Below are 27,292 nucleotides of genomic sequence, written 5' to 3'. Positions count from 1 at the left end.
GAGCTGTCCATGCTCCAAACGCTCTGACTGTGGGTCACAGAATTTCACTACGGAACCGGAGGGTCCTCTCGAGGAAGTGAGGACACAGCCCAAGGCTCCCCTAACTAGGGGCGCTCAAATCCAGTCTCCCCGAGAAGCCCGCATGCCCCGCCCCTCCCCACCCGCCAATGTCCAGCACGGAGCCGCGCCCCTTTCTTATCCATCAGGAAGCCAGCACCGCCCGAAACCCTGCAGTGAGGTTCAGTTACAGCAGTTAATGGACAGGACAGCACTCTTTCTGCCTTTGCCTGAGATAAGAGGAGTCTGAGGCCTGTGGGGGACAGGACAGCGGTCACCACACTGACCGCTGGGCACAGCACCGCAGCTCAACTTCCCTGGGCGGGACAGGCATGCCACAGGTGCAGCTGGCGTCAGGCTCTAGTTCTGTGTTCCTCAACCTCCCTGGGCCTCAGTTTCCCCCTCTGTGGAACGAGCACAGGGGATGCAGTGGGCAAGAACTAAGGAGGCCCACATACCACCTGGTGCACAGGTACCTGTTCCAGGCAGCTGTGGTCCCGTCTGGGTGACTCTCGGTGGCAGGGCTGCCTGGAGCCTGTGCCAGGCAGCAGGGTCAGCGCCGGGAACGGGAGCGGTGGCCACGTGGCTGTGCTGTGCAGGCCAGAGAAATGCTCTCAGGGGCCCTCTGGCCGCTGCCCTTCCAGAGAGCTGCCCACACCGATGCACTGGAACCACACCACGGAGGACATGGAACCACACCACGGAGGACAGGCCCACCTGAGCAACTTCTGCAACAGAGGAACGTGGCTGTCACCAAGAGGGGCAGTTACCACGGGAGCGGGCAGAGGCTGGGAACAAGGAGAGGAGGTCTCCCTGTGCAGGGAGTCCTGTCCTGTCCTGCTGCCCAGCCTCCTCTGCGCCCCTGGGTGGGTTCGAGCAGACGGAAGGAGATGGGTGGCCAGTCCAGCCTGCTCCAGGCTCTCCAGGCACAGGCCTGGGGCTGGGGAACGGTGGGAGGCTGGAGTAACGCTCACATCCCCATCTCTTCCCAGAATCCTCTTCAACTGCAGAGCTGCTACAAGCAAGCACGGCTCCCCTCTCCCCTTCCCTGTCCGTCTCCCCCTCTCCTCTCAGCCCCGTCCACGCTGGTGATGCTGGAGTGCATCTCCTCCTTGTCACAGGGGCCCGACTCCTCCACTCGCCCAGACACCCATGGCTCCGCCACCCACAGCACAAGGCATTTTCCATCAGCACCCTCGAGGCCAGCCAGGAAGCCAGCAGTTCTGAGATCCTTCTCAAGGGTCCAGACAGTGGGAATTTTAAACCAGCGGTCCCACCACAGGTCAGGAGCTGAGCACGGAGCCCTAAAGGATGGACGGGTGCAAGGGTGTGCACAAGTGACAAGGACCAGTGCTCCAAACCGCCCACCATTGTGCCAATATGAAGCCCGGGCCCCGCAAACGACTGTGTGGGAGACGGAGATTTGGGGTATTCCGTGGAGTCGTACCAACAGGTCACCTCAAAACAGTGCCCAGAACAAATAAAAAAAAATAGAAAACAAAAATAGGCAAATTCCAAAAAGATGACGCAGCCACAAAATCAAGGCAGAGAATGGCATGAAGGATGTGTGGCCACAGCCTAAGTAAGATGGAATTTCCTCCTCAGTCTCGGGAAGGCACAGGAACCAGCTCCAGGGAGGGAGGCCCCGGAGCCCCGTGCATCAGCCCCGCTCGCGATCGCCGGGAGAGGAACTCCATCGGGAAGGAGCCGACTGGGCACTCCTGCCCTGGCCTCCTCCGGTCCCTCAGCTACAGCCCCTCTGACCCCGCCCCCTCCTCACACTCTGCCTAAGTCTTTGGCTTGGAAAAGCCAAAATCCACCATCGCCAGGGTGATGACTTAGCCAACAGGGTCTTTCAAAAGGGTGAGGACTTCGTGGAAAAACAGAAAGGTTCCACATTATCTTTCTTCAGCCCAGGCTCCCTGACCCGACTCTGGCCCTCTCAGTCACCGGGTGCTAATCCAGGAATCTGTCCACGACAGAGTACGGTCTGATCTGTGGATATCTGGGTTTTCCTTCCCGCCGGTCCTGCCTGCCTGGCTCCCAGACCAACATGCACCCAGCCAGCCAACAGACCTGCCACCCCGCACTGGGCTGGCCATCAGGTTATGACTGCCGGAGACACTGCAGGGGAACGGGGACTGTCAACGTGGCAGGCTAGTGTCACTTCCATCAGGCTCAGAGATCAGACCTCCGTACACCCCCCTCCGTCCCTCTGGGGCTGGGGGACTCCTGGCATTAAGTGCTGTGGGGTTTGACAGTTCTGGGGTAGGGACCCGGCAACCTGGGGAACGTGGTCAGGAGTCCCGGGGAAGCCTGGGATCCTAGCCTAGACTTTCCTAGCTGGGCCTTCTTGTTCACACCTGTAAGGTGGGAGTCAGAGAGCACTGACCTCCTGGGGTGGCTGGAAGGATTACTTACTTTGGCATGCGGCTGGCCTTCAATAAAGAGAAATAAATACGCAAGCGCCGTGCCATCGGCGCCTACACAGCAATGCCCTCCATGACACTGCACCCCGGACCGTAACATCCGCTGAGTGGATGGGAACAGGTCTCCAGCAAGCCGCGGAAGCTTCTAGAACAGCAGTTCTCAACCTGTGGGTCACGACCCCAGAGGGGGTCCAACGACCAAAACACAGGGGTCGCCTAAAGCCATGTATTGTATAATAAATATGTATTTTCTGATGGCTTTAGGCGACCCCTGTGTTTTGGTCGTTCGACCCCTGCCGGGGTCGCGACCCACAGGTTGAGAACCGCTGATCTAGAAAGTCCGGCTTGTCCAGGCAGAACAAAACCCCCCTCCCCACCTCCACCCTGCCTCTCTCTTCCCAACACCTGAGAGCACAGGACATCAGAAGTGTCCTACAGCCACTTGTCACCCCACTCATCACACCAGTGGTGGCGGATCAGTTCAGCTGAGACTGAGTTTCCCCTGAACTTCCCTTTCACGGTATCTCTGTTGCTATCTAACCACTTATCATTCTCAGGAAGATGAGAAATGCCAGCGCTGTCTGAATTCAGAACGCTATGTCAGCTGGAAACCTCAGAGCCATTGGAGGCATTTATTTTGGTGCTAACTAGAGAGCGAAGGAAACCCCAGGAATGGCTTAATTAGCCCTGCAAGCAGCAGCCAGCATTTTTTCTTCTTGTCTTGCTCTCAAGCCCTTGGCAGGAATGGCCAAACCCATTGGGTCCGTCCATGACTATGACAGTGGGGATGGGAATGGGGCCCAGCCCATCCCGAGAGCTGCAAAAAACTGACCGTGTGGCCGTCCGTCAGCAAGTCGCTGACAAAGGGGTGGCCAGCACAACGGCCGGGCTCCATCGAACCCTCGGTGTGTGCTGGGTGCTGAGCTAAACGCTTCACTCGATTATCTCATTTAAACCTCAAAACCTTCTGGCACGGAAGCTGTCTCCGTCTGCTGTAACCAGATACTGGAGACGCTGGTTGCAAACAGAGACGTTTGTTTCTCACGGGCCGTGCAGGCCAGGGTGCCCGTGGCGCCTGTTCTCGGGGAGGGCCTGCCTCCTGGCTGGGCACGGCGGCCTCCGCACGGCGAGCTCCAGACCTTCCCTCGGTGTGCACGCATGCAAGCGCTCTGTCTTCCTCTGTGCGGGGACACTAACTCCACCCCACAGGCGGCCCACTCTCATGACCACATCTGACCTAATTACCGCCCGAAGGCCCCACCTCCAAACACCACTGTGTTTGGGGCTTCAACATATGAATGTGCGAAAGACACAAATATTTAACGGCGATAGAAGGGTTATGATGACCCCATTTTAAAGATGAGGAAACTGAGGTCAAGAGAAGTTAGACAACTTGCCCAAGGCCACACAACTAACAACGGCAGAGCCAGGATTAGACCCAGGCCTCATACGCTCTGTGTTGCATATGAAGGGGCAGGCAAGACGGAGATGGTGATGTCAGGCAAACCCCCTGACCTGATTTCCTCACCTCAGAAACCTCAGAAACGCCGACAAAAGCCAGCCAGCAACCTCGCTGGGTTGCTACGGCGATTACACAGGGCAGAGCCATGAGAAGGACCAGAGAGAGCAAACGCATATAAAACGAACCCACGGGTCCCCGGTTCCCGAGCGCAGTGCCCTGCACTCAGTAGGCGCTCCACAAACATCAGCTGGAGACTCAACCGAGTGTAAAAGCCTCATACAGCATTGCAAGAAGTAAGCAAAGCGACCAGTAAGGGGAGCAGGATCAAGACTTACTCCCAGCAGGTGTCCCCTGCAACAGCAGGACGTGATCACGCTCCAGGCAGAAGCTGGTCCGATTCCTACCTGCGCGCTTGTGAGCGTAGCCTGGGCAAGGGAGGAGGATAAGCTGCTCCCTACGGAAGTCCCCAGATACGGGCACCCAGAGGACCTTGCTCGGCCAGGACCCTGCATACCCACGAAACACAGGCCGGCCTCACTCTGCCCGGCCCAAGGGAAGTGGATGCAAGGCCCCAAACTCACGCTGCCCTGGGCCCACATCATGAACATGGGGATCCAGGCTCAGAAGGGCCATGGGCTTGACTGAATGTCATCCCTGTTAGTTCTTAATCCATTTAGAACTGGGAAACTAGATTAATCCTGCGCTGAGCACCAAGCATCATATAGCTGCTCCTACCCGCCACAGCGCTCACAGGGCCAAACGCCTTCCTCCTCACTGGCCTCAGTCTCCAGAAGGTGAAACGGGGGCAGAAGGCCACGCCTGAGACGTCAAAGCTGGTGAGGGACACGTGTGCTCAGCATCTGATGAGCGTGAGCTGCCCTCCCCTCCACCCCTCCTGGGGGGCTACCTTGTGCTGCCTGGAAGATGGGGTTATTCTATCAGGCACTGGCTACTCACGGGTGCTTGTAGGGTCCCATAACACCATAGAGGAACACAAGCTCAGAAGGACGGCTGCTGACATCACCACCATCACCCTGACACAGTGAGCTGCCCACAGACACAGTCACACCATTCGGGGGTCCCAGTGTTGCATTTGGGAGGGGGCGTGTTCCTGGCTTACTGGCTACTGCCGAACAGCATTTGGACCAAGCTCTCTCCCAGCCCCAGCCGCAAAACCAGATAACCCACCAGCGAAAAGAAACCCTCAGATCTCCACGGTGCAGCTACGAGAAGTACTGGCCAAACTCTGTACTTGCCTGGTCCCTACTCCATAACCAAGGCAAGCTCTCGGCTCCTCGGGGACATAAAACGGCACCTCTCGGCTCCTCGAGGACATAAAACGGCACCCGCCCAGCAGCCACTTCCACGGCCTGCAGACCCATACACGTCGGGCTCGCAGCCGCAGACACACACACACACACACACACACACACACGACTCCTGACAGCGCTTTAGGGTCTGTCATGATGCTCGGCCCCCAGAGGTAGACTCGGTCTCACAGGTAAGGTGACAACCACAGTGGTCTGTCCAGGAGCTGGGACTTTCAGAGCCAGAACTAGTCAAGCCCCAGAGCCCCCAGGCTGGGTCGGTCATCCTAGTCATAGAAGTTATTTTTACAGAGGGTTCTGGGGGCTGCCCCTCCGTGGAGGGTTATGGGGCTTTTTTTGAACATGCTAGACAGCCAATTCTATACATTCTAAATTTTCTCCAAAGACCTCGTATTAGGTTTATCATGAGGGAAAGGGGGAAAAAAAAAAAAAAAAACTTAAGAAGAGACCATTGTATAGTATAAATAAAATTTCTTTCCCGTTACCAAGCCCAAATTCTCCATTTCTAGTCGTTTTTTTTCAAAAAGATAACTCTCCAATTTATGTTCAGTTAATCCTCTCTCGATCTCCTGCCCTTCTCAGCTTTTCCACTGCACGGATCTTCCTTCCAGGACACGCTCCACGGCAGCCCGGCCACCAACAGCCCCGCTGCCGCCGGCCACGCTCCGGCTTCACCCTGAGCTTCCCCAGCGGCGGGCTTTGCTGGAAACCGCTGTCCTGGCTGAGACGGGCTCCGACAGTGGTCACGGTGACTCTCCAACCCCCACGCTGGGGAAGAGTGGGGTGGGGGGGGTTCCACTTCAGCCCCAGGCTCTCAGCCCAGCCCCCCATCGTCCACGTGCTCCCCACTCTCCACACCGCCCAGCCCCTCCTCCACGTGCCTCTCGGCACGCAGCACCGCCAGGCCCCGCCTCCATGGGCCCCTCGATCCCCACGCGGCACCGCCCAGAGCCTCCTCCATGGGCCCCTCGATCCCCACGCGGCACAGCCCGGAGCCTCCTCCATGGGCCCCTCGATCCCCACGCGGCACCGCCAGGCCCCACCTCCATGGGCCCCTCGATCCCCACGCGGCACCGCCCGGAGCCTCCTCCATGGGCCCCTCGATCCCCACACCGCACGGCCCGGCCCCACCGCCCCCCATCCTCCACGTGCCATTCATTCCGCACGCCGCACCACCCCTCCATCCTCTACGTGCCCCTCGCTCCCCAGGACGCCCTGCCCCCCCTCCTCCACGTGCCCCTCACTCCGCACATGGCACATGGGGGGGTAGGAAGCCCCCCTCCTCCACGTGCCCCTCACTCCGCACGTGGCACATGGGGGGGTAGGGAGGCCCCCTCCTCCACGTGCCCCTCACTCCACACGTGGCACATGGGGGGGTAGGGAGCCCCCCTCCTCCACGTGCCCCTCACTCCGCACGTGGCACATGGGGGGGTAGGGAGCCCCCTCCTCCACGTGCCCCTCACTCCGCACGTGGCACATGGGGGGGTAGGGAGCCCCCCTCCTCCACGTGCCCCTCACTCCGCACGTGGCACATGGGGGGGTAGGGAGCCCCCCTCCTCCACGTGCCCCTGGCTCCGCACACCCCACCGCCTGGCCCCGCCTACAGGTGCCCCTCGCTCCCCGCACGCCGCACAGCCCGGCTCCTCCTCCTATACGTGCTCCTCACTCCGCACACCGCACCGTCGGCCTCCTACCGCTCCCATGTGGCTCCCAGCCATGGTGTCTGGGACCTGCACGTCCAGCCCGGGGACAGCCACCCATCCAGGCTCAGACACGTCTGTTGGCCCCTTCACGGCTGTCCCTTCGGCATCCATTGCCCGCACCCCCCCCCCCCACGGCTGCTTCTCTGTCCGCTGACCTAGGGCTGCTCCAGCAGAGGGCCGCCCTGGCGAGCTCCTTCTGCTCCCCGACTCTGGTCCTGCCCTTGGGGTTTGCCTCAGCTTCACCCCAATCATCTCACCCCATCCAGCGGGTAATGAGTGGAGATTGGGGCCCAGCACTGCCCACCCAGCCTAGGGCTACAGCAGCCAGCATCATACCCCTGCCTGCAAGTTCACGGGCTCGCAGAGAGACGCCCCAGTACCCAGATCCCTCCAGCCAGACAGCAGTGCCTGCGCTGTGTGGCCCCAGCGACACCCATACGTGCCCCTGGACACCTGTGCAAGGATGCCCACCCTGGCGCCATGTACAACAGCAGGCACCTAAAAACAACCCAAAATCCATCAGGCCCCAAACAATACAGTGGGCAGAGCCGGCTGCAGTCACCACACACCTGCACTATGACACCACCGGAAGAACTTTTAAACACACAAAACAGGGCTACAAGTGGTCTCCAGACAGACCTGTAACAAAATTGGGAGAATGTGTCCTATCAGGGCCCGCGTCCAGGAGAGCAGCTCTTCTGTAAGAAGGAATCGGGCGGCGGACTTCCCTTTACCTCTCTCTTTTTTAATTTAATTTCTTCAGAAGCAATGATGCAAAGCCAGCATGCCACATCCCCTAACATGTGTTCGTCCTGAGGGCGGAGACAAGGGTGCAATGACCCTTTGTGGCTTCTTGCTTTCTGTTTCTGGTCTGGACAACTCCCATTATGCAAAGGAAAGACCCCAGGCCCTGACAGGAGAGAGCAGCCGATTAGAGCATCATCCTGCACGCAGAGGTTGCCGGTTCAATCCCCCGTCAGGGCACATACAGAAACAGATAGATGCTCCTGTCTCTCCCTTCCTTTCTTTAAAATCAATAATTTAACTTAAAAAGAAAAAAGAAATGACCCCCAAAACTTGACCCTAGGTGCTCGAGTCCAGCAAGTCCTTCTGAAGAACAGAGGGAAGCAGAGAGCGGGGGACATTCAGACTGTCCAGCGCTCCACCACGGCAGCGGGAGGTATAGCTCAGCAGCCCCCTGCTGCCTGGCCTTGCCCTGAGGACAGTGCCGGATCCTGTCACCTCCACCACCACACCACCACACCACCACACTCCCCCGCGAGAACCCAGCCTCGGCCATCCCGCCTGGCTCTGGCCAGCGGCACAGTCCAGCTCTCGGGCACTTTCCCAGGGGTGACTCATTTGCTCCTCTTGACAAGCATGTGAGGAACACAAGGCAAGGCCTGCCACCTCGCTGAAAGACGACCCGGGGCCTGAGAAGCCCCAACAACTGCCTGGGCTGAGCCCACCGCTGGAAAACACAAGTCACAAAATGACTGGCAGATCTGCCTTACATCCAGGGTTACTATGTGTCAAGTTCAGAGACAGGGGCTGATAACCAGCCAGGTCTCACATCTCTGGTCAATTCATTGTCATTAAAATCCTGGCTTCATGCCTGACCAGGCGGTGGCGCAGTGGATAGAGCGTCGGACTGGGATGCGGAAGACCCAGGTTTGAGACCCCGAGGTCACCAGCTTGAGCGCAGGCTCATCTCGTTTGAGCAAAAAGCTCACCAGCTTGAGCCCAAGGTCGCTGGGTCAAGCAAGGGGCTACTCAGCCTGCTGAAGGCCGGTGGTCAAGACAAATATGAGAAAGCAATCAATGAACAACTAAGGTGTTGCAACACGCAATGAAAAACTAATAATTGATGCTTCTCATCTCTCCATTCCTGTCTGTATGTCCCTGTCTATCCCTCTCTCTGACTGACTCTCTCTCTCTCTCTCTCTCTCTCTCTGTCTCTGTAAAGAAAAAAATAAATAAATTAAAAAAAAAATCCTGGCTTCACTGAAGAGTCAATAAAGGCCCAAGCATTCTAAGGTCACACAGCCAGGACACCCTGGGACTTAAAACGGTCCAGAGTTGCTAACCTACCCCAACACCTCTCTGGAATATTTCTCCATCAGGAAAACTTTTTTTTATGAAGAATGCACGCATCCTCTGAATATGCAACAAGAAGTTTCCGGGGCCCCCAGCGAGCTGGAGGCTGGGAGCCAGTCCTGGCTAATGTTTGTTTGTTCATATCATCGCCTCCGCGAAGCCCAGTCCAGAACTTCTCGGTGACTCAGAAACCTCACCACCAGCAGCTGCTCTTTGGTGGGAGCCAGATAAGCCTCCAGGGAAGGGGATGAGGGGGTCAGGTCAGGGCAGTTCCTGGAATCGGGGGAGTCGACCCCTCTCCCTAGAACACCCACCCTGTAGAATGAGTAACATAGATGGTGGCAGATAGAGGGGAGGGAAAGACCCCTAGCTCCAGCCACTGCCCTGCAAAATGACGTCGACAAGACAAAGAAAGGGGACAGCCTGCCCGCCCCCCTCATGGGAAACCATCCACCTCGCAGGGAGGAGACAGGTGCGGGAGAACCAGGACAGACGGAAACGCACACGCACAAGGACCTTCTCCAGGAAGGGTCTACGAGCCCCCAACGGAGAATACGTCTTGAACCCGTATCCCTCACCACCGGCCTCTTCTCTTGACCTGACCCCACTCGCCCTAAGTGAATAGCCTCTTGGAGCCTAAAGGTTAGAATAATGAGAGAAGAGAGTTTCCTTTTTGTTTCTTTTGTTTCAGGAAACTGGGTCTTCTTTCAAACCTCTCACACAGCCCCTTACTATGCCTCTCCTTTGGACAGCCAGCGGGTTTCATACACAAGCTCCTTCTCCCACGATGGCCTGCCCTGTCCACCTGCGCTGTTCCCAGTGCCTTTCTCTGGTTAACCAGGCAGCTTAGGGAAGAGACTCACACTCACCCACCCTGGCCCAGGCTTCTGTGGCCAAAGCCACTGTAACGTCCCCCACTGCCAACAGAAGTCTGTGTTCAATCACTATAAACTTTCCACAGCCTCCAAACTCACTCAAGGTGCCCGGGGCTTGGAGGAGGGGAGGAGGTCACACAGAGACCGTCCGGGAACCTGCTCCCTTCATTAACTTTGGAATTCCACGGGGCAGTGTTTTCTCGAGACTTCTGACACTCAGCACTCAGCCCGGAGGAGGGGGCTGCGATCCTCACACCCACAGGGTCCCCGTGGAAAAGCCAGGACATGGCTTTCTCGGGTGAGGGGGGGGCGGAGGGAGGAGGCCAGCTGCCACCAAACCGGCAGCCACGGGGTCCCCGTGGAAAAGCCAGGACATGGCTTTCTCAGGTGAGGGAGGGACGGAGGGAGGAGGCCAGCTGCCACCAAACTGGCAGCCACAGGGTCCCCGTGGGGAGGAACTAACAGAGAGCAAACAGTCGCTGGCCACAATGAGGTAACAAGTAACAACCAGAGACGCAGCAGTGCTGTGGAGCCGACTTTGTAGACGAAGAAAGTGGAGCTCAGAGAAGTTTAGAACCTGTACCTGGGGCCCCTGGGGTCTGCACAGGGCCACCAAGAGAGAAGTGCTTTGGACTCAGTTTCTCCAGGATGGATTTGGAGGTCGGGGTTCTCAATGACAGCTGGGGGGGGGGGGTGCTTAATGGCCGGAGTTTATGAATGGCCGGAATGGGCCTGGTCAACCTTCCAACCTGACAAGGTGGCTGTGCCCCACCCCCTTATAGATGAAGGAACAGGTTCAGAGGTGCAGAAGATGTCCAAGCTCATCTCTAGAGCGCAGAGGAGCAGGCCTGCACACCGACCTGTCGGCCTTCGCCCTCCCGCTCCTGCTTGGCCAGCGGTCTCCAGTGCGCAGCAAGGTTTTTTGCTCCAAAGACCACCCTCTCCCAGTAACTGCGTCCCACAGTCACGTTACAATGCTCCTGTAAGAAGTGACCCAGGTGTCCTAGCTTAGAGAAAAAAAGTAGACAGTTTCCCTACCAATGAGGGTAGAAAGGCCCAGAGAAGGAATCTCCAATCTGCCCGAGGTCACACGACCCAGGGGGCACCAAGAGGGGAGTTAAAGTGGCCTAGGGGCTTTGGAATCAGAAAGAACTATTTTCAAATGCTGACTGTGTGTACCCGGGGAGACCTGCTTTTCCTCTCTGTGGTCCAGTTACATCAGCACTGAAAAGAAAGACCCTAATAATGCAGCCCTACCCCTCTCCCCCCGCCAGGTGTGCTCTGGGCCTGGAGAATACTGTGTGCCGCGTGCCTAGCACAGCGATCGGCTTAATACACGGTGATTATTTGTCCATCACTGTCCACCCACAAGGAGCACCCTCGCAGGCACGGGCAGGCGCTCAGGGCAGCCAGAAAGGAGGGGCAGCGGGAGTCTCCTTTCTCGTTGCGGCCATTCCGTGTCTGCTACTACCCAAGCCCACCCTCGCCCTCCTGGGAGGAGCAGGAGATAACCAGGACCACCACAATGGGGTTGTTCTCGGGAGCGACCGATAACAGGAGAAAAATCCAGGGCTGCGGGCCGTGTGATAAGTGAGGGTGCAGCCAGCAGGGGATGGGGGTGGGGGTGGGGTTGGGGGTGGGGGTGGGGGGAGAGGCAGGAAGAGGTGTCAGAGCCCTGCGAAGGCAGAAGCAGAGGGGCAGTGCTGGCCTCGGTGTCCCCCACTCACTTTTCTAGCGGAGCCCGTCCCGACCCCAGGACAGATCTGCCCACCACTGCGAGCCTCCTGAAATCTCCCGGGGGTCCCCACCTTCCCCCACCTGCAACAGCCCCTCCCTGGGTGACTCCTCCCTCTGCCCTGCTTGGCCACTGGCCACCGTGCTGCGCGCACAGCACCCATCGCTCTGGGCTGCAGGTCAGCACTCACTCAAGGGCACAGGCACCCTGAGGACAGGAGCCTCCAGGGGCTGGACTGGGAAGCCAGCCTCACTGCACCCCAGGGCCCAGCATGGTGCCTGCCTCCTTCACACAGTGGGTGCCTGAGCGGTCTTATGAAAAGTCTGTGTCTCCGGGGCGACAAAGAGGGCACCCAGTTCCAAGGACCCCCAAGAGCATCCCACTGCTGGCAGCGCACAAACACACACACACACACACACACACACCCATCCCGCTTCCTGCTCTGCCTTGTCTTAGATAAATAGCCTCAGGGAAGTTATAGGACCTCCCGAAGCCTCCAAGTTCTCAGCTGTCAAACAGGCACCCACTGCCCACTCACCTGACAGCTATTAAGTTCTACACACACTCAAAGGGCAAGTGTTTCCCTTTTGTGTGTCCTGTCCAGGGAAACCTGAAAGGAAGCCAGTAGGGTTTACCATCTGATCTGATTAACCATGATGCGATAAATACGCCGCCTACTGTGTGTTTAGCCTATGAGCAAGATAAACTCGTTTCCTGAACTCAGAAGATGGTTCTCTAGCGTGGGAAAAAGAGAAACGCCTGTGTCAGTGAACATAATACCAGCCCACAGCCAGAAGCTGTGAACCAAACAGTGCCGAACAAACAGAGAGCTGTTATTTCCAGGGAAAGGCCCTCTGACAGGTGCCACCAGGCATGAGCGGAACTGGGAACCCAATCAAAATCAAAGTCCAGGCCCTGCCCCAAGTGCAGTCTTGACAGCCAAGTGCCAGGTGGCCCCAGGTGACCTGGGCACTCAGGACACTAGCTGTTTGAGCTGCCACTCTCCTCTGGGCAACCCAATGCTGAGGCAACATCCCTGGGAGCCACCAACCTCACAGCAGCCAAGTCAGGACACGGGGGTCAGTCCTCCTGCGTGTCAACTGAAGGACCGCCATAGGCTTTGTGGCCAAGTCCAAGTCTAGCTGTGCCCTCCCTCACCTGCTGCAGCCCGGCCACACAGCCTTCCCACCGGGCTCCAGGGACTGTGACCTTTGATGACCTGTCCGTGCCAACCGGCAGTGCTCAGTCCAGAGTCCAGCACACCCACCTGGCTCTGCTCTGAAAGACTTTCAAGGCCCCAGCGACACCCTCTCCCCAGAAGCCTTCCCCCAAGCAACAGGGAGCCCGCCCAGGTGCCCAGGGTCTGCTGCGAACCAGGCATGAGGCTGGCGGTCAGCACGTCGGCCTCTGTGCCGTGACCCTTGATGCCAGTCTTGGGAAGCGTGACATTGCTTCACTCCTACTGAACAGAGCAGGGCCAGGCGTCAGCCGTCACCTGCCCAGAGTCACACAGCAGGTACAGTTAGAGATGCAGAGTCACACAGCAGGTACAGTTAGAGATGCAGTCACACAGCAGGTACAGTCAGAGATGCAGAGTCACACAGCAGGTACAGTTAGAGATACAGAGATGCAGAGTCACACAGCAGGTACAGTTAGAGATGCAGAGTCACACAGGAGGTACAGTTAGAGATGCAGAGTCACACAGTAGGTACAGTCAGAGATGCAGAGTCACACAGTAGGTACAGTCAGAGATACAGAGTCACACAGCAGGTACAGTCAGAGATACAGAGTCACACAGCAAGTACAGTTAGAGATGCAGAGTCACACAGCAGGTACAGTTAGAGATGCAGAGTCACACAGTAGGTACAGTTAGAGATGCAGAGTCACACAGCAGGTACAGTTAGAGATGCAGAGTCACACAGTAGGTACAGTTAGAGATGCAGAGTCACACAGCAGGTACAGTCAGAGATGCAGAGTCACACAGCAGGTACAGTCAGAGATGCAGAGTCACACAGTAGGTACAGTTAGAGATGCAGTCACACAGCAGGTACAGTTAGAGATGCAGAGTCACACAGTAGGTACAGTCAGAGATGCAGAGTCACACAGCAGGTACAGAGATGCAGAGTCACACAGTAGGTACAGTTAGAGATGCAGAGTCACACAGCAGGTACAGTTAGAGATGCAGAGTCACACAGCAGGTACAGTTAGAGATGCAGAGTCACACAGTAGGTACAGTTAGAGATGCAGTCACACAGCAGGTACAGTCAGAGATGCAGAGTCACACAGCAGGTACAGTTAGAGATGCAGAGTCACACAGCAGGTAGTTAGAGATGCAGAGTCACACAGCAGGTACAGTCAGAGATGCAGAGTCACACAGCAGGTACAGTTAGAGATGCAGTCACACAGTAGGTACAGTTAGAGATGCAGAGTCAGACAGCAGGTACAGTTAGAGATGCAGAGTCACACAGCAGGTACAGTCAGAGATGCAGAGTCACACAGCAGGTACAGTCAGAGATGCAGAGTCACACAGCAGGTACAGTTAGAGATGCAGAGTCACACAGCAGGTACAGTTAGAGATGCAGAGTCACACAGTAGGTACAGTTAGAGATGCAGAGTCACACAGCAGGTACAGTCAGAGATGCAGAGTCACACAGCAGGTACAGTCAGAGATGCAGAGTCACACAGCAGGTACAGTTAGAGATGCAGTCACACAGCAAGTACAGTTAGAGATGCAGAGTCACACAGCAGGTACAGTTAGAGATGCAGAGTCACACAGCAGGTACAGTTAGAGATGCAGAGTCACACAGCAGGTACAGTTAGAGATGCAGAGTCACACAGTAGGTACAGTTAGAGATGCAGAGTCACACAGTAGGTACAGTTAGAGATGCAGAGTCACACAGCAGGTACAGTCAGAGATGCAGAGTCACACAGCAGGTACAGTTAGAGATGCAGTCACACAGTAGGTACAGTTAGAGATGCAGAGTCAGACAGCAGGTACAGTTAGAGATGCAGAGTCACACAGCAGGTACAGTCAGAGATGCAGAGTCACACAGCAGGTACAGTCAGAGATGCAGAGTCACACAGCAGGTACAGTTAGAGATGCAGAGTCACACAGCAGGTACAGTTAGAGATGCAGAGTCACACAGTAGGTACAGTTAGAGATGCAGAGTCACACAGCAGGTACAGTCAGAGATGCAGAGTCACACAGCAGGTACAGTCAGAGATGCAGAGTCACACAGCAGGTACAGTTAGAGATGCAGTCACACAGCAAGTACAGTTAGAGATGCAGAGTCACACAGCAGGTACAGTTAGAGATGCAGAGTCACACAGCAGGTACAGTTAGAGATGCAGAGTCACACAGCAGGTACAGTTAGAGATGCAGAGTCACACAGTAGGTACAGTTAGAGATGCAGAGTCACACAGTAGGTACAGTTAGAGATGCAGTCACACAGCAGGTACAGTCAGAGATGCAGAGTCACACAGCAGGTACAGTTAGAGATGCAGAGTCACACAGCAGGTACAGTTAGAGATGCAGAGTCACACAGCAGGTACAGTTAGAGATGCAGTCACACAGCAGGTACGGTTAGAGATGCAGAGTCACACAGCAGGTACAGTCAGAGATGCAGAGTCACACAGTAGGTACAGTTAGAGATGCAGAGTCACACAGCAGGTACAGTTAGAGATGCAGAGTCACACAGCAGGTACAGTTAGAGATGCAGAGTCACACAGTAGGTACAGTTAGAGATGCAGTCACACAGCAGGTACAGTCTGAGATGCAGAGTCACACAGTAGGTACAGTTAGAGATGCAGTCACACAGTAGGTACAGTTAGAGATGCAGAGTCACACAGTAGGTACAGTTAGAGATGCAGAGTCAAACAGCAGGTACAGTCAGAGATGCAGAGTCACACAGTAGGTACAGTTAGAGATGCAAACCCAGGGCCTTCCGGCCCCAGAGACCCCGCTGCCATCCGACTCTGTTTCTAAGCACAGAGCCAGGAAACGGCCCCCTAGCCCTACATTCCCCATTTGTTCTCCAATATCTTACTTCGTTAATGATCACGTCTTAATCCGCCCTTCCTGCAGCAGGAGACACGATATGCCGGGCACTATGCTATGTCTTAGAGACACGGAGCCACGTGGACGAGGCCACGGCCCTCAGGCACTTACAGTCTGTTAGATGGAGACGGGCACAAAACCCAGGAACCTCAGTGAAGGTGACAGGTACGATGACACATGTCAGCAAAGGCTCCCAGGAAGCACCTTCCTATCTCCACAGGTCTCCCCCAAGCACCAGCCCTGAGCCAGACACCCAGAGTGAGCTCATGAAACACGGCTCCTCTTGAGAGCCAACTACATCAAGTGACCTTCCTACCACCAGCCAGGGCAGAGCCGCCTAAAGCCCAGGTGGTGCTTGACAGACATGCATGAGAGGTGTGCACCTGAGACGTCGGGCAGGACTTACGTTCCTAAGGAGCCCTCGCGGCTTGCTCGACAGACCCAAGCCTACATCCAGGATGACAGCGCGGCCTGCGCAGGGGGCTGCGGTCCTCCGGCCCCCGCAGGCGTCCAGGCGGCCGGAATCCACCAGGCACTCACCAGGGCCTTCCTTAAAACCACCTTCAGCATCCAGACGCGTGCCGGGTGTGTGTAATCCCAGGGAAGCCTTCCACCAGCGCCTCCATTATTCCACAGGCAGCCGAGTATCACTGTAAATCCACACGGTTCAGAACACGTTCGAACGACGGGAGGTCCACGCCATTGCCACACGGTTCAGCAAGCTCCACACTGCTGGCAGGTACGGCCATCGGGAGGGGTATCAGGTCATTTCCTTTCTGGTTGGAAGAGCAGGGCCTAGGGACAGGAAGAAGAAAAACCAATCTTGTTACAGTCACGAACACAGAGCAGTAGTTGGGGCTCTTCTCCTTTCTTTATCGTTGTCCCCAGTAAACTCAGAGGGAACTCTCTAGAAAGAGTGCCCTATAGATAGCATTGGCACCCAAAGAGAGGTGAGGCGGGGGTACCGGGGGCCCTCAGGGGAGGGGAGTGGAGTGTTGACTCCCACCGGGCCACCAGACCACTCAGGAGGAGAACTTCCTACTGCACCGGGCCCCTCAGAACCACCCTGGGAGGGCAGAGGGGGCTGAGGCCCAACCGTGATGAAGGTGAGGAGAGAAGGTTCCAGAAAGGTCGGGTGGCCGGCCTAGGGAGTGACCGGCTTGGCCAGGCCTGGCGTGCTGTCCTGGACTCCCCTGCAGCCCAGCCCTGGCAGTGAGCTGAGGGGCTTTGGGGTCAGCTGGTAGGAAGTCATTCTTTGTTTTGTTTCTTTTTAAAGACAGCCACAAAGCCCTGGCAGGATGCCAAGCCTTGCCCTGCACGGAGAGGTTCTTCAGGGCAGGCCTGGGGCCTGCTCCCTTCTGTATTCACACACCCCGCCTCGACCGAGCGCCTGCGAGGTGCCCAGCGCCGTGCCAGCTCAGTGGGGATACTCAGCCTCCCGACCCAGCGCACTGGAATTGTGACAGAGATAACCGAAGGACAAACGGTCCACCAGGCCTCGGGCTGGAGGCCCAACAGCCACCAGCCACCCAGTGATAACAATAACTGCCCTTCGCAGAGAGCCTGGAGCTCCACCTGCCACGGGCTCTGGCCACCACCTGATACAAACCCCGACCACACTGGCACTCCCGCCCCAACGTCCCCGACGAGGGAATGAGAGCGCTGTGACTCCCCTCACTCCAAACAGTAAGAGAGGAGCTGAACCTGGGGCCAGTCTGTCCGCCAAGCCTATGCCTGACCGGGCCCCTGGCCACCCTGCTGAGAGATGCCTGCCCCGACTCCACGCCCTCGGCTCACACCAGGCACTTCGCACACACAGAGTCCTCACGCAGCCTCACACGCCCCCACAGGTCAGACTGCCCCATCCCCATCTCAGAGAGGAGGACCACGAGGCCCGGACCCGTGAAGCACGTCCCCCCAGGCTAGGAAATGCTAGAACGGAAGTGGGAATCCGGTGGTCCGGCTCCAAAGCCCATGAGCTTGACCGCCGTTCCAACCGTCAGCGTTAACAATGGGCTGCGGACTCAGTGGCAGAGAACAGCGCACATTCATTATCTGACGGTTCCGGAGGTCCACAGGCCCATGCGGTCTCACTGAGCTAAACTCGAGGTGTCGGCCTCACCGTTCCATCCGGAGGCGCCGAGAGACCCGGTTACCTGGCCTTTTCTAGCTTCCAGCGGCCGCTGTCCAATGCTCCAGCCCAGGCCTCCTTCTCGCACCTTCAAATACAGCAACGCAACATCTGTCTGGGCCCGTTCCACCGCCACATCTCCTGTAACAGGCCTTCTGCCTCCCTCTACTTCTAAGGGCCCATGTGATTATCCCAGGCCCACCCAGAGGATCCAAGATCATCTCTCCACCTCAAGGTCGTGACCCTCAAGCATTTCTGCAAAGTTCCTTTTGACACGTAAGATAACGCATTCATAGGGTAGGGACTAGGATGTGGACATCTCCAGGGGCCCGCTGCTCACAGCAACCATCCCAGAGGGCGTCCATTCTCCATTTTAATCATTCTTCAGTGACCAGGGCGGGCTCCCCTTGTCCTGTGTAAAGCCACCTGCCATAGCTTTTAGAGCCAAGAGAAAGATGAGTTCAAAAGGAAGCTTAAGCGTCTACACATCAGCCCTAAGAGGAAAAGACAGGGAAGGGGTTAAAAACATTAACATTTGAAGTCCAGCTACCAAACCTGCTAGCCATGTGACTCCTTTCTCCGAGCAACTATCTTTACCCTTTAGCTTCCTCACCCAGGATGGGGCGAGTCACACCTACCTGTCACTTCCTGACACCGCTGCAGTTACCTGCGGTCACGTGAAAGAATCGCCAGCCCCGGGTGGTGCCAGGCACATGGTCAGAGCTTGGGTAGCCGTGCTCGGTTCCAACAGCCAGCACCAGGAGCGGCATCACTCCAGAATGCCGGGACCGGAGTCGGGTCCGCGGAGGGGGCTGCTAACAGCAGAAAGGGGAGCAGTGCAGAGAACGGGGGGGGGGGGGGGGGGCACCATCTGTTAAATATTTACTGAGGCCCCCGGGCAAGTCTGAAGCCACATTTGTTTTGTTGGGGTCGGGCACATTAAAGCTGTCACCTGGGGAAGAATCATCACACGCTCTGCTGGGTATTACTGCAGCAGACGGCGGTCCCTGACCGAGGGCAGGCCAGCACCCAGGCTCGGGCCAGGAGGCAGCCCCGCCATGGGCACCCACGGCCTGCACCCAGGGCACCGCGCACGACCTCCAGTATCGCCAGAGGGAACCCTCTCCCGGGAGCACCTGCCTTTCCTATGCCGTGTGGTCCCTTCCTGGTCACTTGCTCTTCTGTCACGAACTGGCCAGAATAAAAACAACAGACAACACCAAGGACTGGTTTCAACGGGGAACTGGAATTCTCCAACAAGCGGGAGGACAGATATTCTGAAGAAAGACAAACAACCCCTCTGGGAAACGGTTCTCCTCTGTCCACAGAAGCTGACACGTGTGCGCCCTGTGACTGGGCAGGTCCAGTCCTTGGTGCAGACTCTCGGAGGTGTGCACGAATGTTCACCACAAGATGTGTCTTGGCCTGACCTGCGGTGGCGCAGTGGGTAAAGCGTAGACCTGGAACGCTGAGGTCACCGGTTCAAAACCCTGGGCTTGCCTGATCAAGGCACATATGGGAGTTGATGCTTTCTGCTCCTCCCCACCTTTCTCTCTCTCTCTCTCTCTCTCTCTCTCTCTCTCCCCCTCTCTGTCTTCCTCTCTTGTCTCCTCTCTATAAAATGAATAAAATCTTTTTAAAAAATCATTTAAAAAAAAAAAAAGATGTCTTTTAGCCTGTTCACAGCAGCAGCACGCCCAACAGCCAGACGCTGGGACCCTCTAGAACACGCACCCACGGGAGAGCGGGTTTTAAAACCGCACACCCCGTGGAACACTGCAGAGCAATGGGAATCACCTACAATGGCACACACCCCGTGGAACACTGCAGAGCAATGGGAATCACCTACAATGGCACACACCCCGTGGAACACTACAGAGCAATGGGAATCACCTACAATGGCACACACCCCGTGGAACACTGCAGAGCAATGGGAATCACCTACAATGGCACACACCCCGTGGAACACTGCAGAGCAATGGGAATCACCTACAATGGCACACACCCCGTGGAACACTGCAGAGCAATGGGAATCACCTACAATGGCACACAACACGTCAACACGTGTCCCAAACGTCATTTTAAGTGAGAGAAGCCAGTCACAAGGGAGCGCGTATTATATTATTTACATTAAATTCCCAGACATGCACTGTTAGGCGTCAGGCCGAGGTCATCCTGAGTGGCAGGGAGGGGGCAGGTGGGGGTCCTGAAATGCAGGTAATGTTCCATCTATCCAGGCAGCAGCTAAGCACAGACATGCTGTGTGTGACGTGCTTTATTCACGCACGTCGCCCCAATAAAACACTGGTTAGCATTTTTTCCCCATATTTCTCCTGTGAAGGTATGTTGCCAGAATATTACTGACTTTGCAACCAACTCCCTTCAAGGTTTGGGAATCAGTACCTCCCAGGCCTCCCTGACCCTCAGTATCTTCACGCCCCGGGAAAGCAAGGAGGAGGAGACTTCAAGAATAAAACGCTGGGGCTTGGTGACAACCCCACATGGAGTCGCCCCACAAGGAAATACGACCCGCAGCAGCATTCTCTCGGCTGAGTCTGTCTCTCTCCTCTGCCTCCTGGGCTATCAAGACAAAACACGTCATTTCCTTCTTGACCTTCCCCCCAACCCAGAGATTTCCACCAGCCAACCCTCCTTGTTGTAAACACAGTGAAGAGAGAGGAACAGGGTGCTTCTATTTCCTACCCCGCTCCAGGAGAGCACCTCTGTACACCAGCGTCCCCTAAGCACGGGGCACCCGGGGCGCTTGGGCATCCTGGGCTGGGGTGCCTGGTGAACGGGGTGCAGGGCTCAGAGACAGGAGCCAGGTCAGGACGTCTCCGGCACAGCTTGTGTCCGAGGGTGCGGGTGGTGCGTGTCGTCCCCCCCTCTGCTTCCAGGTTCCCGGGCCTCCACGTGTGCACACGTGTGTGTGTGTGTGTGTGTGTGTGTGTGAGTGTGTGTGTGTGTGGTGCGTGTCGTCCCCCCTCTCTGCTTCCAGGTTCCCGGGCCTCCACGTGTGCACACATGTGTGAGTGTGTGTGTGGTGCGTGTCGTCCCCCCTCTCTGCTTCCAGGTTCCCGGGCCTCCACGTGTGCGCACGTGTGTGTGTGTGTGTGTATGTGTGTGTGTGTGAGTGTGTGTGTGTGTGGTGCGTGTCGTCCCCCCTCTCTGCTTCCAGGTTCCCGGGCCTCCACGTGTGCACACATGTGTGTGTGTGTGTGTGGTGCGTGTCGTCCCCCCTCTCTGCTTCCAGGTTCCCAGGCCTCCACGCGTGCACACGTGTGTGTGTGTGTGTGTGGTGCGTGTCGTCCCCCCCCTCTGCTTCCAGGTTCCCAGGCCTCCGCGCGTGCGCACGTGTGTGTGTGTGTGTGTGTGTGTGTGCACGCGCTCTCTCTCTTTCCCTCTCTTGCAGCAGCCAGCACCGGTCATGCTGTTCATTTCAGCAGGAGCCACTGTCAGCGGGCTGATGATCACACCTCTGAGCACGAGCCAGGAAGGCCGCGCACGCGTGGACGGTAGGAATGATGAAGCACTTCTCCCAGGCGAGGGGCAAGTCAGCAAAGCTCTCCCAACCTGCACTCAGGCTGGTGAAGGAACGGCTTTTTCAATGCCCCCCAAAGAGGTGTCGACTTCATCTTGTTCCGATGAAGGGAGAGGCAGACACCCCTCTGGCCGAGGTCCCGTTACTCCTCCGTGATGCCCCAAGTGCTGGGCTCCCCGAGAACATGGCCACTGTCCTCCTGCCACCAGATTCTCTTTCTTGTTTCATCTCGGGGTGTGCTCAGCAGTGCTGGGGTGACATGGATCAGCAGCTTTGGCCGAGCACACACTGCCATGTCCCCCACACTCACCAATTCCTCATTCAGGGGACAAGGTGGGCTTGGGGACCAAACACACCAGCCGTGAATCCCAGAGCTGCAGTTAGTGGCTGGCCATGGGCACATCCCTTAAAATCTTTGGAATTGTCTTCTCGTCCATTTAATGAAAACGAGCAATTGATATTCACCTTCTTTAGGGCTCATTGCGGGTGAGATGCACAGACCCGCCCATGTGGGCTCACAGCTCGCTCAGCTGTTGCGATTCCCACCAGTCAGGCCTGGGAGATACACGCCGAACCCGGTCTGCTCACTACTGTCAGCGCGTGTCAGATGGTCCTTCCACACTGTGGGCTTCCCGGCAGGTGACAAAGGGGCCACCTGGAGCGGCCCTCCTGTGGCCAGGCACCGCCCCCTGCACAGTGTAATGGAGCCCTGCTTGCAGCTCTGCGAGGTACACAGACTGCAGCCATCCTAGAGCCAGGCTCCGGACACCCCGCGAGGCACTGGAGACCTCCACAGGTGCTGGGAAACACGGGTGGGCTAGGGAGAGATTCCTCACAGCCACAGACGGAGCGCTCATGGCGTCAGGCACAGGTGACCTGGACAGGTGCTGGGAAACACGGGTGGGCTAGGCAGTGATTCCTCACAGCCACAGACGGAGCGCTCATGGCGTCAGGCACAGTGCTAGGACCTCCACAGGTGCTGGGAAACACGGGTGGGCTAGGGAGTGACTCCTCACAGCCACAGACGGAGCGCTCATGGCGTCAGGCACAGTGCTAGGACCTGGACAGGTGCTGGGAAACACGGGGTGGGCTAGGGAGTGACTCATCACAGCCACAGAAGGAGCGCTCGTGGTGTCAGGCACAGTGCTAGGACCTGGACAGCACGCCAACCCATCAAGACAGGCTCCCTGCCCACAGGGGGCTCTCAGGCTGCACCCAGAGAACAGGAGGCCCGAACGTGCGGTCGGCGTGTGCCCATACTCGGGCATACTGGAGGTGTCCAGGTTCTCGTACGGCATGGCAGGAGTGGGTCAGAGGAGGAGAGGCCCCAGCACAGCGGAGCAAGAGAAGCCTTGGAAATCACACGGTTCAATTCCATCACCAAAGAGCTGAGAAAGGAGATCCGGAGAGGGGAAGGGACATGCCCAAGGCCGCCCGGCTATGACCTGCGGGATGCGGAGAGCAGAGCTCGGTGAGAGTGCACGGGGGGCCCAGCGCCCGGGAGAGAAACGGTGAGAGTGCACGGGGGACACGGCGCCCGGGAGAGGAACGGTGAGAGTGCACAGGGGACACAGCACCCGGGAGAGGAACGGTGAGAGTGCACGGGGGACACAGCACCCGGGAGAGGAACGGTGAGAGTGCACGGGGGACACGGCGAGAAACGGTGAGAGTGCATGGGGGGCCCAGCGCCCGGGAGAGAAACGGTGAGAGTGCACGGGGGACACGGCGCCCGGGAGAGGAACGGTGAGAGTGCACGGGGGACACAGCACCCGGGAGAGGAACGGTGAGAGTGCACGGGGGACACAGCACCCGGGAGAGGAACGGTGAGAGTGCACGGGGGACACAGCGCCCGGGAGAGGAACGGTGAGAGTGCACGGGGGACACAGCGCCCGGGAGAGGAACGGTGAGAGTGCACGGGGGACACGGCGCCCGGGAGAGAAACGGTGAGAGTGCACGGGGGACACGGCAAGAAACGGTGAGAGTGCACAGGGGACACAGCACCCGGGAGAGGAACAGTGAGAGTGCACGGGGGACACGGCGAGAAACGGTGAGAGTGCACAGGGGACACAGCGCCCGGGAGAGGAACGGTGAGAGTGCACGGGGGACACAGCACCCGGGAGAGGAACGGTGAGAGTGCACGGGGGACACAGCACCCGGGAGAGGAACGGTGAGAGTGCACGGGGGACACAGCGCCCGGGAGAGGAACGGTGAGAGTGCACGGGGGACACGGCGCCCGGGAGAGAAACGGTGAGAGTGCACGGGGGACACGGCAAGAAACGGTGAGAGTGCACAGGGGACACAGCACCCGGGAGAGGAACAGTGAGAGTGCACGGGGGACACGGCGAGAAACGGTGAGAGTGCACAGGGGACACAGCGCCCGGGAGAGAAACGGTGAGAGTGCACGGGGGACACGGCGCCCGGGAGAGAAACGGTGAGAGTGCACGGGGGACACGGCGCCCGGGAGAGAAACGGTGAGAGTGCACGGGGGACACAGCACCCGGGAGAGGAACGGTGAGAGTGCACGGGGGACACGGCGAGAAACGGTGAGAGTGCACGGGGGACACAGCACCCGGGAGAGGAACGGTGAGAGTGCACGGGGGACACAGCGCCCGGGAGAGGAACGGTGAGAGTGCACGGGGGACACGGCGCCCGGGAGAGGAACGGTGAGAGTGCACGGGGGACACAGCACCCGGGAGATGAAGGGTGAGAGTGCACGGGGGACACGGCGCCCGGGAGAGAAACTGCCTGATTCAGCAGGTACAGGGGTGCTGTTGGCAGAAGGCGACCTGAGCAGAGGCCCAGCTCCTATGTGCTCACTCCAAGCGCATCGGTTGTGTTAAGTCCTGTAACCTCAGCAAGTGTGAAGACAGAACGCAGTTTTGAATGGGAACACTGGAGCACAGCAAGCTATGCTCGAAGCCATGCTTTGAGACATAAGCCCAGACACTCGGCCGCCAGAGCCTTCCTGCTTCACCACGAGGCCGCCCTGCCTGAGAAGGACAGAGCGGTAATAAAGACTCAGGGGCAGGATGATAGAGTAAGAAGGTCCTGGCAGCCAGAGATGGGAGGGCAGAGCTCAGTGCTAGAAATCGCAATGAGGTGCCAACACCATCCACTCTGACCAGAATGGCCCGACCCAATGACTGGTCAGTGTGGGAAGACTACAAGCTGGCCAAGCCCTCGCAGTTTAAGGCTTAGCCAAAGGCAAGTTCTTTCCCCACACCTCCATACTGGCTATGAAGCTGAATATTTGCACTCATCCCATCCCCTCACCTGACTTGCTTGATTAAGTTGCTAGAAGCAATTTACATGCCCTTCTTCTCACCCTTTGTTCTCATGTTGGTTGATTTCAGTTATGCAGAGTGGAGGGTTTTCTGCACTAGGGAGAATTCTTGGATTGCCCTGGAAATGTAACTTTGTATCAGAGACTTCCTTATTTGCATACACTCTGCATTATGTAATAAAGCAGACCCAGCCGAGGCTTTGCTTTTAGCTCTTGCAAGCTAGCTACCTGCCTTGCAAAGAGACCTCCCCATCCCATCCTTTCTTCTGAGTTGATTCATTCCGCACCATTCTCACTCAGGACCTGGGCAATTACTAGCCACGCTGCTCCACGGCAAGTCAGCAGGCCCCAAGTCTTGCTCTCTTCCCGCACTAAGTCCTCCGTGTCGCCCAGGACACACTTCTTCAGATGGCTTCTGGTCAGATTAGGGAAAGTGTCCAGCTATGGCCTGCAGGCACGACATCCTTTCCACCAGGCTCAGGGCCCACGTGACAGCGACAGGGAGGTACGTCTCCCCCAAACCCACCCACTGCTTCTCCCCCCCTGCGGGCAAGAGGACCAGTGCCCCTGGAGAAACCTGGGATCAGCGTCCGGGTAGAATGTGACACTGGTCACAAACTGCGACACACCCGCCAGGCTGAGGGCCCAGCAGTTACAGGAACACAGCTGTGCCCAGAGCAGGTCCCTGGGATGACCTCTCAGGCGCCTTCTTTTCCATTAACTAGACCTGAGCCGAGAAGAAGAGCAAGAGAAAGGGGCTGACAGATAGAATGGAGGTGTGGGGGTAGGGATGCCAGGACCAGTGACCACCAGCGCCTTACAGACAGACCAGGGTGAGAATTTCAGCTTCAACACTTCACACTAAACAGCTATGACACCTTGAGCCTCAGTCCTCCAAATCTATACCATCTCTACAAAATGGGTCCCGCCTTGCGCAGTTAGGAAAAAGGGTCAAGGTCACCTACAGGATCACACAGCATGTCCCCCATAACAGAAGCCCTCCCGTGTGGTGAGCTCACCTCCACCCCCGTCCACAGCCTAAAAGTGACAAAGACACAAAAATGAGCTGAGAAAAGTCATGAACCATGTTCTTCTAGAAATGACAAACCTTAAAGGTTTGGGGGTTTTACTTTTAAGTTCCTTTTGTTGACCTTTGCCCACACAGTCCTTCAGGGAAAGGTCAGTAGAGATCCAAATGTCAATCAAATCCTGACAACAAAGGGGGCAAAGTGCCAAGGACCTGAGCCACCAGACAGTGACTCAAGGAGGCCGTTCCGTGGGGGACAGGAGGACCCGCCCCTGGAGACGCAGGGCAGTTCTAGGGCATGCCTGTTCTCCAGGAAGGTAACATTGAAGGAGACGCCACGTCTCACACAGGGCGCTGCCCGCAGAGAGCTTCAGATCTCGTTCAAGGATCGGGGCCATGACAAATAGCCCATGCTAAGGACCAAGCCAGCAAGGTGTAGGCAGGGGTTGGGAACCTATGGCTCGCAAGCCAGATATGGCTCTTTTGATGGCTGCATCTGGCTCGCAGACAAATCTTTAATTAAAAAAATAATAACGTTAAAAATATAAAACATTCTCATGTATTACAATCCATTCATTTCCTACTGCTCATGTTCATGGTTGTGACTGGAGCCAATCACAGCTGTCCTCCGGGACAACACCAAATTTTTATTGGGTAATGCAAAACATACATGGCTCGTTGTGAGGTCAGGAAGAAAACTTCCCTCCTTTTTATTTATTTATTTTTATTTATTTATTTATTTTTCCTGAAGCTAGAAACGGGGAGGCAGTCAGACAGACTCCCACATGTGCCCGACCAGGATCCACCAGGGGGCAATGCTGTGCCCATCTTAGGGCATTGCTCTGTTGCAGCCAGAGCCGTTCTAGCGCCTGAGGCAGAGGCCACAGAGCCATCCTCAGCGCCCGGGCAAACTCTGCTCCAGTGGAGCCTTGGCTGCAGGAGGGGAAGAGAGAGACAGAGAGGAAGGAGAGGGGGAGGGGTAGAGAAGAAGATGGGTGCTTCTCCTGTGTGGCCTGGCCGGGACTCCTGCATGTCAGGCCGACACTCTACCACTGAGCCAGCCGATCAAGGAGTCAGCTAGCTAATTGCAGAAACCCCTTTGACGAAGAAAATGGCTGAAAGAAAACAAGATGAGGAGTATCGTACTTTTCAGCAGGAATGGACAGAGGAATTCACCTTCGTGGAGAGAGCAGGTTCTGCAGTGTGTCTAAAATTGCATCGATGAAATAGTCAAATATAAAGTGGCACTTCGACACACGCCATACTACATTCACATGGAAATATCCAGCAGGGGACAACAGGAAGAAAGCATGTCAAGAGCTACTGTGCAGAGTGCAAGCTAGTCAGCAGCAACTCCGTGCTTGGACCCAACAAGGTGACTGGAATTTGGCTAGCTTTGCTGGTGCTTTAGCAATTGTGAGAAATGGAAAGCCATTCACAGATGGGGAGTATGCCAAAACATTCATGCTTGATGTTGACAATAAACTTTTTGACGACTTTTCGAATAAAGACAAGATAATCAAACAAATAAAAGACATGCCTCTGTTGGCAAGAGCTGTTCACGATC

The 27,292-nt window shown here is 56.9% G+C and overlaps 1 protein-coding gene across 5 annotated transcripts in view; it reads right to left on the bottom strand.

Moving 5' to 3' along the window:
* Positions 1–27,292, bottom strand: part of LOC136401370 (uncharacterized) — a 371,266-nt gene that overhangs the window by 278,831 nt on the left and 65,143 nt on the right. For 3 of the 5 annotated variants that reach the window (XR_010750507.1, XM_066379496.1, XM_066379497.1), the window contains exon 2: positions 16,284–16,538. Coding sequence is in view for 2 of the 5 variants with exons in the window: in XM_066379496.1 (XP_066235593.1) it covers positions 16,284–16,313 (30 nt within the window). In the remaining 3 variants the exon portion in view is untranslated. Of the gene's footprint in view, positions 1–16,149; positions 16,539–27,292 lie in introns of all 5 variants that reach the window. The other 2 variants (XR_010750509.1, XR_010750508.1) reach the window with 1 other exon arrangement.

This window comes from Saccopteryx leptura, chromosome 3, assembly GCF_036850995.1.
Source record: "Saccopteryx leptura isolate mSacLep1 chromosome 3, mSacLep1_pri_phased_curated, whole genome shotgun sequence".
NCBI lineage: Eukaryota > Metazoa > Chordata > Mammalia > Chiroptera > Emballonuridae > Saccopteryx > Saccopteryx leptura.
Note: the sequence above shows the minus strand (reverse complement) of the source record. Positions and strands in the feature narration are given on the sequence as shown.